The 12,460-nt window shown below is 55.7% G+C and overlaps 1 protein-coding gene across 4 annotated transcripts; it reads left to right on the top strand.

The window, feature by feature from the left end:
* Positions 1-1,888: 1,888 nt before the first annotated feature.
* LOC308644605 (protein Hook homolog 2) lies at positions 1,889-11,256 on the top strand (the record flags this gene model as incomplete). 4 transcript variants are annotated; one of them, XM_081285977.1, is made up of 22 exons in its annotated part: positions 1,889-2,073; positions 2,597-2,682; positions 2,760-2,832; positions 3,623-3,673; positions 3,764-3,896; positions 4,012-4,079; positions 4,414-4,476; positions 5,213-5,293; positions 5,375-5,535; positions 5,628-5,768; positions 6,451-6,652; positions 6,902-7,012; positions 7,121-7,208; positions 7,557-7,626; positions 8,398-8,535; positions 8,615-8,702; positions 8,887-8,921; positions 9,995-10,077; positions 10,155-10,255; positions 10,488-10,598; positions 10,666-10,737; positions 10,821-11,256. In XM_081285977.1, the coding sequence occupies 22 exons, from the start codon at positions 2,029-2,031 to the stop codon at positions 10,968-10,970; spliced, it is 2,151 nt and encodes a 716-aa protein (XP_081142103.1). In that variant the 3' UTR covers positions 10,971-11,256. The 4 variants fall into 4 exon arrangements, with proteins under 4 accessions (XP_081142103.1, XP_081142102.1, XP_081142104.1 ...); XM_081285976.1 differs by having other exon boundaries at positions 10,152-10,255; XM_081285978.1 differs by lacking the exon at positions 2,760-2,832 and having other exon boundaries at positions 2,036-2,073; positions 10,152-10,255.
* Positions 11,257-12,460: the final 1,204 nt, after the last annotated feature.

Here is a 12,460-nt window from a genome sequence, read left to right as displayed (position 1 = left end):
GTGACTCCTTCCCCAAATGGAGAGCAGGGACCTTTCCTTTAATCTTGGCTCCCTAGACATTTGGGATGCCCATAACATCAGAACTAACATTAGAATAATTTAAGCCAATTCCCCTAAATATTTGGATTCCCATATTTTCCCTAAACATCAAAATCCCGTGACCCACCCCCACCCCAAATATTTAGAGGTCTGGCAGGTCCAGCCCTCCATTCTTTTAACAGCCCTGATTCCTGGCTCACCTCCCATTGCTACCTGGGGGCAGGGTGATTTGTTTCCCCCTTTGGGCAGCACCCTTTCCTCTGTTAGGTGCAGGAGGGGGAACCAGCAGCAGCTGTTCTCAGGCCTGCCCGCCTAAAGCAGTCCGTTTGTAAGCGCCAGCCCTAGTCCCCTTCCCCTCTACCCTCCTCCACCTGGCTCCCAGAGGCTGGAGTCAGGAAAACAAGAAAGGGGTTGTGGGGGTGTGGAGCAGCCTCCAAGACTCTAGCGTGCGTGCGGCTGCAACCGGGTGTTTAGGGCTATAGGGACTATGTTCATGCGATGGGCGGGGGACTGTTGTCACCCTGCCCACCCGCTCTAGGACAAGGTCACTGGTTCCAGACTCTCTGCGTGGATGGGAGTAGCGCCCCTCCCCTTCGATCTGGACCCGCCCCCAATGCAGAGCCCGCCCCTCCCTCTGGGTACAGCTAATAACCTCTAATTACTGCACATTACCCCACCCGCCTGCAAGGGAGTGGCCCCGGGGTCAAAGGGCGCCGGCTGGTGTTTTACCCTCTTCCTTCAAGGCTGGGTCCACCTAGAGCCACTATTTCCTCGTCTGCAAAACCGGGAATTAAAACAACACTTGACACGTAGGGTAGTGGATTTAAATCAGCACAGATACTACATACAGTAAGCACTCCATAAGTGGCGATTTGCGAATTTATTGTTAACTATAATTGTTATGCCTCTGAGCTCTCTCGGTTGCCCCAGCTGGGTCTCCGAGTGGGCGCACCCTCGCCCCAGTAGGCAGCGTTCTTGAGATCTCCGCGCCCCCTGATGGGCGGAAGGGGACAGGCAACTTCAGCCTGGTCCTAGGATCTGAAGCAGGGGGTTATCTAAGGGCCGGTAAGACTCAGGGGAATCTCAGTATAGGATTGATTCAGGCTGGGTAAATATGACTGTGCACTACCCAGGACCTGTGTCTGACTGACCCTTCCTACTCTCGACTTGTAGGACCCCTCCCTTATCTCCCTGTCCACCCTTGGGGCAGGGCTTCTGAGTCACATCCACTAGGAAGACCCTTTTAGGATTCTCCGACTCCAAGTTCATTGGATGTATCATGACTCGCGCCTGCCCACACAGATAAAGCCTCTGATCATAAGGTGGTTGGAAGAATTTCTTTCAGCTGGGCACAGTGGCGCATGCCTGTAATCCCAGTGGCTCAGGAGGCTGACCCAGGAGGATGGCAAATTCAAAGCCAGCCTCAGCAATTTAGTAAAGCCTTAAGTAATTTAGGAAGACCCTGTCTCAAAATAAGAAAGGGCTGGCTATACGGGGTAAAAATGGAAAAAAAGAAAGAAAGAAAGAAAGAAAGAAAGGGCTGGCGATGGCTAAGCACCGCTGGGTTCAATGCCTGGTGCCAAAAAAAAAAAAATTCTGTCAGCTGCAAGAAAAGAAGGAAATACATTTGTATAACAGGATGGGGCAGCTCCATCTCAGAAGGACGGAGAGGCCCTTTACAATCCCAAAAGAGGGGGAGTAGGGGAGGTGGCTATCTATCCACTCAATGCTCACTCCTGGGCCACACTGACCTCTAGCGGTAGAATAGGCATCAGAAAGCTGCCCGGATCCAATATGGCGGAGACGGAGGCAAGAGCTGGCGTCTGGAAGAGATCATGTGCTCGGGGCGGGGCCTGTGCCAAGGGGGCGGGGCGGGGCGGCGCTCTAGGCAGAGCGGGAGGTCAGGGCTGCGGGCGCTCGCTGGTGGCGGACCCGGAGGCAGCTGTGGCGCCGGGGCTCGGTGGCCAGGGTGGATTTCAATCCGGAGCCATGAGCGTGGACAAGGCCGAGCTATGCGGGTCTCTGCTCACCTGGGTAGGTCGAGGGGCGGGGCTGGGGACAGGTGTGCGCCCGCTCCCCTAGCCCGGGATCCCTGGCCCTGCCTCGGTCCGCCCCTCGGTCTTGGGGCTGGAAGGAGGAAGGGGTCGCCGGCCTAGCAGGCCGTTGGACTCTAGTCTGAGCACCCGTCCCTGTCACGTGGCAGGCCTGAGTGGAAAGAACAGGTGAGGCCCCGCCCCTCTGTGCCTGGTTCACGCGGGGTGAGGGGGTACAGGTGGGCTGGCCTGATCACGTGGTGCCTGTGAGAACCAGGTGACTCGTAGTACCGCCCTGACCTGGTCGCTTGGACTTTGTTCGGCAGAGGTAAAGTGAGGCCACGCCCCCTTCGGTCTCAGGTGTGCAGAAGCCACTCCCCTGCAGAGCTAGCTTGGTGTAGCAACAGGCCAGTGCCTGCTCAATCTTGTGAGATGTTTCTTGGCCAAAAACAGTCTGCTAAAGAGGAGTGGCTCGGTGGTCTCAGGCCCTGAATCCCCGCGTTGCCCTTTCATTTCCGCCTCAGTTGCAGACGTTCCAAGTTCCACCCCCCTGTGCCAGCCCCGAGGACCTGAGCAGCGGCCTTGCTGTAGCCCACGTGCTGAACCAAATGTGAGTGGGGCTGAGGGGGAGGATCCCAAAAGGGTTCCCCAGCCAGCTTATTCCACCTTCTCCCCTCCCCCCCCCAGAGACCCCTCCTGGTTCAACGAAACATGGCTCCAGGACATCTCAGAGGACCCAGGTCCCAACTGGAGGCTGAAGGTGACAGGTGGACTCATGACTAGGGGACAGAATGGTGAAGAGATGGTCAGGGAAATGCTAGTCAAACACACATCCTGGGTGGTGGACGGAAAGCCCTGTCCAGAAAGAGGGGCAGATGTCTGGTGATCAGCCAACTGTTTGCTCTTGAGTACCCATGTGTTGGGCATTCAGCAAGGAATAACAGATGAAAGCACAGCCCTGAGTCTACTGATGTGGACAGATAACACATACACCAACATAAAAATTTACTTCCAAGAGCAATAGATTCAGGAAGACAATAAAAGTAGAGCTCTGGAGGCACTCAGGGGCTTTGCACTACTGTTACCTGTGCCTGCAACCCCAGGCTGAGGCACAAGGATGGCACATTCAAGGCCAGCCTCAGCAGCTTTGCAAAACTCTGAAGATGTGGGGATGGAGCTCAGTGATAGAGTGCCCCTGGCTGCTTCCCGTACAAAAACAAAAACCTCCCCTGGATGCATCACCTAGCATGAGAAAGGCTTCCATTCCCAAATGGAAGATGAGAGGTGGCTGGTGCAGTCATCCAGGTGAGAGATGACAGTGACAGGTGGTGAGAAGTGATTGGATTTTGGAAACATGAACAAAGATGGGCAGGTGGACACAATGGGCAGATAAGCAGACGGTCTCCTCTAAGGAAGAGGATATTTGTAAGTGGGCCCAAACAGGATGAGATGAGCAGGGAATGAGTAGTGAAGTGGAGAAAAGAAAATGGGGACAGATTCAGGGTGGGGGGCTGTTGAGCCCCTGAACATAGCTTCTTGGCCCTCCCCAGGTCAGCAATCTGCAGAAGATCTTACAGAGCCTGGTGGAATACTCCCAGGATGTGAGTAACTATAAAGGGATTTAGGAGGTTTGGAGAAGGGGGAGGGCCTGTGAGTCCCCGATACTCCTCCTCCTTCCCTCTTGCACTTAGGTTCTGGGACACCCTGTGTCAGAACAGCACCTCCCAGATGTGAGCCTCATTGGCGAGTTCTCCGACCCCACGGAGCTCGGGAAATTGCTTCAGTTGGTGCTGGGCTGTGCTATCAGTTGCGAGAAAAAGCAGGGTATGGGGAGGGTTAGAGGGGGAGCTAGGGGATCCCTGGGGGTATGGCTCTGAGGAAATGCTCTTTCCTCCTCACCTCACCCCTGGGTCTCAGTCACCCCCACCTTGATTCCCAGAGCACATCCAGAGAATCATGACGCTGGAGGAATCGGTTCAACACATAGTGATGGAGGCCATCCAGGAGGTGGGTGGGGTGGCCCATGTGATGACTGAGGAGTGTCAGGGGAGGGAGCGTTTCCAGACCAGAGGCAACTGGACACAGACACTGCCCTGGTAAGGCTCTGCCTGGAAGTCAGCTGGCCAGACATCTCTGTCTTATGTTTCTGCCAGCACCTACCAGCTCTAAATCACAATCTCGCAGGCTGAGTAGCGCTCGCTTCCCTCAGTGCCAGAGGCAGGAGGGCAGTCTCTGGCTGGGGTGACTGGGCAGAACTGGTTGTGGGGACAGGAGAATGGAGATGGTCTAAGGCCGTCTTCAGAGAGCATCCGCTCCTCACAGTGCTTTCCCCCATCTCCAGCTTATGACCAAAGACACCCAAGAGTCCCTGTCACAGGAGACATATGGCAACTTTGATACACAGGTGAGGGTGGGAAACCTTGATAAAGATCCAGACCCCTTTACTGGTTCTCAGGGCTGCCTAAGGTGGAGGGGCTTGTCCCTAAGTGTATAAACCAGCCCCATTCATTGGGAGTCCAGGCTTTTCCTTTGGCAGGCCCCCAGGGCTCCAAAATCAACTTTCTCCTAGTCCCCTGGTCCACTAGAACTCTTATATCTCACAACTGAAACACTCAGGGTCATCCCAGGTGAACTGGGCTGCACGAAATAACCACACAGAGACAGAGAAATACCTTTTCTTTGGGTCCTTTGATGGCTCAGCTCCTGCAACCTTAGGGGTCCACAGAAAGAGAGCAGGAGCGGGGGCTGAACCCTTTTTTTGGGGAGGAGCCATTCAAATGAGGCAAGGGGTCAGGTTTCAGGGGGTTGAGTCTAGCTTTGTGATGTCTGCTGTCAGCAGGTTGACTGACATCTAGGAAGGCCACACCCATCTCATGAGCTGTGTGGGATCATGGCAGAGCAAGGGAGAAAACCCGCCCAAACAGTCCACCCTGTGTGCTCAATGCCCACAGTTGACACACGCAGCCCATGGCTGGCTGGCCACAGCTCCACATTCTCATCACTCAAGGCTAAGGGGCGCTCAGTTCCTATGTGGCAGCTCCCAACACCTTGGCCCCCTTCTCTCTGCCTCTACCAGTGCCAACCTTATCCCTCTTCTCCTGGGACCCCAAGTTCTTCACCCCCATCTTTGCTGATATCAGTCCCGCAGGTACTATTTCCTGAGTGAGGACGCCGAGGAGGGGGATGAGCTCCGGCAGCACTGTCTGGACCTGGAGCGACAGGTGGGCTGAGCTGGGGGGGCCCAGGGGGGCAGGGTCGCCTGCGTGGCCCCTAAGCTCCAGCTTACCCTGGTTTGCCTGCAGTTGGTGCTCCTGTCAGAGGTGAAGCAGAGCCTGGTGCAGGAGAATGCCACCCTGCGGGAGCGGGTGGGCCGGTCACAAGCTGAGGTCACTCCGGGTGTTACTGCTAAGAAGCTGCTGCTGCTGCAGTCCCAGCTGGAACAGCTGCAGGAAGAGAACTTCAGGTGCAGCAGTGGGGGTCAGGGCCAGGTGGGCCCTGGGAGTGGAGTACCAGGACGGCCCTCACATGCCCCTTCTCTTCCGCTGCCACCCCCAGGCTGGAGAGCAGCAGGGAGGATGAGCGCCTGCACTGTGCAGAGCTGCAGCGGGAGGTTACTGAGCTCCAGCAGCGCAACCAGGCCCTGACCAGCCTGGCCCAAGAGGCACAGGCCCTGAAGGACGAGATGGATGAGCTGCGGTGAGTGGTGGGTCCCCAGGGCTGCTTACCACACACCTCCAGCATTGCCACTTTTGTAACCCCCAAATGCCCACTGTACCCCCAGAAAGCACCCCAGACTCCTCTCTCCCACCCTGAATTCCCCAGGCCCACTGTCCTGAACCCCACCCCATCCACACGACCTCAGTGGACCTCCTGGATCCCCAGTGTCTGTTTGTCCCTCATTATGCTTCCCAGCTCCTATGGCATTGTCAACAAACACGCCCCCAACGATGCTTTCTAGACCCCCTCGGGCGCCCCAGGACTCTACCACTGCAGCCCTTGTTGTCCTACTGTGCTTTCCATAACCCCAAAGGGCTCTCTCTGGCACTCCTGCAATGCTGAAGTACCCTGTAGACTGCTACTGCACTCCTGAGAACCCCACAGTACTCTTGCCCCAGAACTCCCTATGACCCCCAAGTTGTCCTTGGGGTTTCCTCATTTCCTTCTAGGTCCCTATCACTTCCTGTCACCCCACCACCCTTCTGTGCCTCCACAGGATCACCCCTGAGGATCCCCTGATTATGACCCTGGCAGATCCCTGATACCCACTTCCATGTCCCCTTCACTTGGGACCCATGTTCTGTAGGCTGACACCCCCGCTCTGAGGGCCCCGCATCCCTGCTGATCCCCGACTGCTCCTCTCCCTGTCTCCTCCCCACAGTCAGTCCTCGGAGCGCGCAGGGCAGCTGGAGGCCACGCTGAACAGCTGTCGGCGGCGCCTGGGTGAGCTGAGGGAGCTGCGGAGGCAGGTGCGGCAGCTGGAGGAGTGCAACGCGGGCCACGCGGAGCGCACGAGGCAGCTGGAAGAGGAGCTGCGCCGGGCTGGCTCCCTGCGCGCACAGCTCGAGGCCCAGCGTCGGCAGGTGAGGGCTGGGGGAGCTGGGCGTGCAGAGCTTGGGACTCTCAGCCAGCGGCCAGCACTGTCTCCAAGGCCCCCGCCCCGCCCCCATGTGCACAGTCTTATATGTGGACCAGATCCCCTGTCTGGGTTTGTAAGCTTAAACTCCAACCCTTCCAGGTTCTTGGCTGGGTCCCTCTGGCCCCGCCCCTTCACCTGGCATTCAGTCGCTGCCCTCCTTTCACCGCAGCAGGCAGCTCTCCTTTCTGTTCAGGTGCAGGAACTTCAGAGCCAGCGGCAGGAGGAGGCCGTGAAGGCTGAGAAATGGCTATTTGAGTGCCGAAACCTGGAGGAAAAGTATGAGTCAGTGACAAAGGAGAAGGAGGTGAGGCTGAGGTCCCAGGTCCAAGTTCCTCCCTGCAAATCCCCAAATAGCCCACTTTCTAGGAGATGAAGCCTGCCTCATGTGGCGTCTTGCATCCTGTCCCTGCAGCGGCTGTTGGCAGAGAGGGACTCCCTGCGGGAGGCCAACGAGGAGCTGCGCTGTGCCCAGCTGCAGCCTCGGGGTTTGACTCAGGCTGGTGAGCTGAAGACCCTTGGGGTTCTGGGGAGGGGTGTCCTGGGGTGAACTGAGCCGCCAAAGATGATCCTTGAAGCCTGCCGCGGTGGCCCACACCGTTAGAGAGGCTGAGACTGGAGGATTGCAAGTTCAAAGCTAGCCTCAGCAAAAGTGGAGTGCTAAGCAACTCAGTGAGACCCTGTCTCTAAAATGCAAAATAGGGCTGGGGATATGGCTCAGTTGTCAAGTGCCCCTGAGTTCAATCCCTGGTACACCCCCCCCAAAAAAAAAGATGATACTTGAAAAGAGGCCCTTAGAGCCAGGGACTGCGGGTGCACAGAGACCTGAACCCTTTTCTCCCATTCTACAGACCCCTCATTGGATCCCACCCCACTGGGCCTGGAAAACTTAGCTGCGGAGATTCTACCTGCAGAGCTCAGGTATCCTTGGTCACTCAGAACTCTGATTCCCATCCCTAAGGCCAGGGTTCGCCCTTAGCCCCCCGCACTAGCCTTGGTTGCTTGGTCTGGGTTTCCAGTTCCTAGTAGGCCTCCAGATTCGGCTCTTACCTGGTCCAGGACTCTGGCCTTCTTCAAGATCTATCCTCAGCACACAAATTAGGTTCCAAACTTCTACTTCTATTCCACATGCAAAATCCCACATCCTAGCCTTGCTGACTTTGATCTCTGTCCCCAGGGCCCAATCTTCATTGGATTCTCTGCTAGGTTCAGCCCCTGTGCCTTGACTGGATTAACTCTTTCACAGCAGCTCTTCCCGTTCTTGCAGCCAGTTCTAACCCTCTCCTGTAACCCCACCTCTGCCTGGTTCACCCTCTGGAGGAGTTTTTTATTTTTTATTTTTAATTTTTATTTTGGTTGTAGATGGACACATACCTTTATTTTATTTATTTTTATGTGGTGCTGAGGATTGAACCCAGTATCTCACACATGCCGGGCAAGCTCTCTACCACTAAGCCACAACCCCAGCCCCTCTGGAGGAGTTTACAGCTGTGCAGCACTTAGGTCTCACTTAGCCCTCCGCTCACCCACGCTGGGTCCCCAACGCCTTGCAGGATCCTCAATGCTTTTAATTCAAGGCTCCATCCTGCTCCTGCCTCCACCTGCCAGTTCCCCTCCTGGGCTGACCCGCGGTCTGAGCAGGCCTGCGGGAAGACTGGTCCCCAACCCTGTTCACTCCTCCTGGGTCTGCAGGGAGACACTCCTGAGGCTTCAGCTGGAGAACAAGAGGCTGTGTCAGCAGGAGGCCGCTGACCGGGAGCGGCAGGAGGAGCTGCAGCGCCACCTGGAGGAGGCCAACCGCGCACGCCATGGGCTGGAGACACAGCACAGGTGAGGGCCAGGGGCAGGAGGGCCTCGAGCTCAGAGCAGGACTGAGCTGCACGGCACTGAGCGGCCCCCCACCCTGCAGGCTGAACCAGCAGCAGCTGTCGGAGCTGCGGGCCCAGGTGGAGGACCTACAGAAGGCCCTCCAGGAGCAGGGGGGCAAGACCGAGGACGTGAGTGCCCACTTCCTCCCTGCCTGATCCTTCCTCATGCCTCACAGTAATCCTCCTCTCTCTCTCTTTCTCCTGCTGTCCGATGCCTGGTGTAGGCTATTGTGAGTACCCCCTCCCTCAACTCGGGAAAGGGTTCACCCCTCTGGGACCTCAGGACTCACCTCTTGCTGCTTCTCTCCCCCAGCCCACCCTGCTGAAGAGAAAGCTGGAGGAACACCTGTGAGTGGTGGCTGGAAAGGCAGGGGCTAAAGTTGGGGTGTGCATGCTGCGTCAGATGGGGAGTTGCTTGTGAGGGGAGCGTTGCTGACCAGATCCACGCTGCTCCGGTCAACTATGGTCTTATATACCCAGCAGAGGAGCATGGACTGTTTTGGGGACATAGTGGGCAGCCGCAAAGGGGTTTTCAGCCAGGTCATGTGATAAAGTGATAATTGTTTTTTTTTTTCAATAAAAGAAGCAAATTTGGTGGGGTGAGGAAATGCTTCTGGGGATTGAACTCAGGGTCTCTTGAGTGCTAACATTCTATGGCTGAGCCATGTCCCATCCCCTAGAAAAAAGTGTGGGTTCCCCCCCCTTTTTTTTGTTTTTTAAATTTTTTATTTTTTTAGTTGTTGATGGGCCTTTGTTTTACTTATTTATATGTGGTGCTGAGAATCGGACCCAGTGCCTCACACATGCAAGACAAGCACTCTGACACTGAGCCACGACCCCAGCCCTTTTCCCCCAATTAAAAAAAATTAGTTTATCGCATCACCCTGTTGGGAAGAATCATATTAGAAGGACAGCAAATTAGCAGCAGCCCAGAAACAAGTGTTTCTCGTAGTCCATAATCTCTGTGCCCCTACCCACCCGCTGGCACAGAATCTCTTTTAGAAAGGTCCCTGGCTGCTGGCTGAAAAATGGAACTGAAGGATTGAGACTAGAAAAGGTTGGGAAAGGATGATGGTGGCCGGAGCAGCTTGGGGACTGTAGGATGGGGAGAGAGGCCACCACTAAGGATGTGGAGGGTCACGGCCCTGATGGCTGAGGAGATGGAGGGGCCAGGGCTTGCAGTTCCCAAACGTGGCGGGGAGCAGGGAGGTCTTGGCCCCTTTGGCTGATGAGAAGAGCCGCGGGCACAGCTCACGGCTGGAGCGCTTGCCTGGTGTGTGTGAGGCGCTGGGTTCGAGCCTCAGCACACACATAAGTAAATAAATAAATGAAGGTATTGTGTCCATGTACAGCTGCAATAATAATAAGAAAGGAAAAGCAGGTAACCCAGAGGTGAGCCCCTGTCCCTCTCTCTCCCGCAGGCAGAAGCTGCGCGAGGCGGATCTGGAGCTGCAGCGGAAGAGAGAGTACCTCGAGGAGCTGGAGACACCCTCCGACAACAGCAGTAAGGGGGCTCCGCCACGGGGCCGGGGGCGCCTGGAGCCCAGCGTGGAGCTGAGGGGCTGCCTGTCCTCCCAGCAGCCCGTCGAATTGAAGAGCTGCAGGACAGCCTGCAGAAGAAGGACGCGGACTTGCGGGCCATGGAGGAGCGGTACCGCCGCTACGTGGACAAGGCCCGCACGGTGAGGTCGCCAGGAGCCCCTCCGTCCTCAGGCCTGGCCTCCCATTGCCTGTGCCTCCTACAGACTCACCCTCTGCCAGCCTCCAGGTCTTTGCCCAGCCTTCTGTCCTGGTCATAGCCCACCATGTCACAGCATGCTTTCCCTCTGCTGCGGGCTGTCACATTTAATGTACCCCAATGTGTCAGAGGAGCCTGTGAAGCCAAGGTCACTTGATGATTCCCCCAACTTCTAGGTCATACAGACCCTGGAACCCAAGCAGCGGCCACCTGGGGAAGGAACCCCAGAACTCCACACCCTGAGGACACAGCTCCGGGAGCGGGATGTCCGTATCCGGCACCTGGAGGTTGGTGTCCTTGTCCCTTGGTGCAGCCCCTGGCACACCCAGGCCCCTAACTCTTGCCTCCTTGCAGATGGATTTCGAGAAGAATCGAAGTCAGCGGGAACAGGAAGAGAAGCTGCTCATCAGCGCCTGGTATAACATGGTGAGTGTACCGACTCCGTAGCTAGACAACTGGGGGCCCCTTGGAGTTACCTGAGCCCAGCTCGCCACCCCTCCTCCCTCTAGGGCATGGCCTTGCAGCAGCGAGCTGGGGAGGAGCGGGCGCCTGCCCATGCCCAGTCATTCCTGGCACAGCAGCGGCTGGCCACCAATGGTCGCCGTGGACCCCTGGGACGCCTGGCATCTCTGAACCTGCGCCCTACTGACAAGCACTGACAGACCTCAGCACCCACCCACCCACCTGCCTGCCTGGGGCTTCGCCCACTGTGGATGCCTCCAGCTCACCTGGCACCAGGCAGCAGGCCTCAGCTAGCTGCTTAGGAGCCTCAGGGTCATGACCACCGCCCTTTGCTCCCCAGATTGGGGGAGGGCGAGGGCAGGTGGCAGGTACAGGCCTGTTCTTTTCATCAATGTGATTCTTAGCCTTGATTCTCTCTCTGGAGTTGATGTGTGCTGCCTGAGGAGAGCCTGATTTTATAGAAGAATAAACACATTAAATCTGTTGTGGCTGGCCTCTGGGCATCATTGTAAGGGACAGAAGGTCAGCCAGTGACTCAGAATCATTGTGGGCTTTTTTCTTTTTTTCTGTACTGGGGATGGAACCCAGGGCCTTGTACATGCTAGGTAAGCGCTCTTCCACTGAGCTACGTCCCCAGACCTTTTTTTTTTGTGTGTGTGTGTGTATGTGTGTGTTTTTGGTTCTGGGAATTTGACCCAATGACACTTTGCCACTGAGCTACATCCCTAGTCCTTTTTATTTTTTCAGGCTGGGTCTTGCTGATTTGCTGAGAGTGTCACTAAATTGGTGAGGCCGGCCTCAAATTTCCTGCCTCAATCTCTGGAGACACTGGGATTATAGGCAAGGACCATGGTGCCTGGCCATACTCAGGCCTTTTTTTTTTTTTTCCCTTTTTAAATATTTATTTTTTAGTTGCAGTTGGACATAATACCTTTATTTCACTTATTTATTTGTATATGGAGCTGAGGCTCGCACCCAGGGTCTCAAATGTGCCAGGTGAGCGCTCTACTGCTGAGCCACAACCCCAGCCCCCACACTCAGACCTTTTAATTTTTCATTTTGAGATGAATTCTAAGTTGCCCAGGCTGGTGTCACATTTGCCATCTTCCTACCTCAGTCTGCCAATTGGTAGGATCACAGTCTTGCACTTACTGAAGTGAGAATGACCAATCAGTAAGAACTACGTGGGTGTCTGTGTGTGTGTGTGTGGATTTTGAAGAAGCTTCAGACAAAAATACCTGCTCTTGGTGGCGCACACCTGTAATCCCAGCTGCTCGAGAGGCTGAGGCAGGAGGATTGTGAGTTAAAAGCCAGCCTCAACACTTAGGGAGGCTCTAAGCAACTCAGTGAGACCCCGTCTCTAAAGAAAATACAAAATAGGACTGGGGATGTGGCTCAGTGGTCAGGTGCCCCTGAGTTCAATCCCTGGTAACCCCCGCCCCCCCCCAAAAAAAAAAGTCCACTCTCATTGGATGGAACGTTCCCAGTGAAGGGAGATAGATAACAAACAGGTAAGATCAAAGTTGGATGTAAGAAGAGCTACACAGAACCAGGCACAGTGGCAGACACCTGTAGTCCCAGCTATTTTGGAGGCTATGGCAGGAATATCACAAATTAGAAGCCTGCCTGGGCAATTTAGCAAGTCCTGACTAAAATTTAAAAATAAAAAGGGTTGGGACCGGGCACA

Source organism: Spermophilus citellus (genome assembly GCF_964194105.1).
Source record: "Spermophilus citellus genome assembly, chromosome: 3".
Lineage (NCBI taxonomy): Eukaryota > Metazoa > Chordata > Mammalia > Rodentia > Sciuridae > Spermophilus > Spermophilus citellus.
The sequence above is the reverse complement of the archived record's forward strand: the minus strand, read 5'-3'. Positions and strand labels throughout refer to the sequence as shown.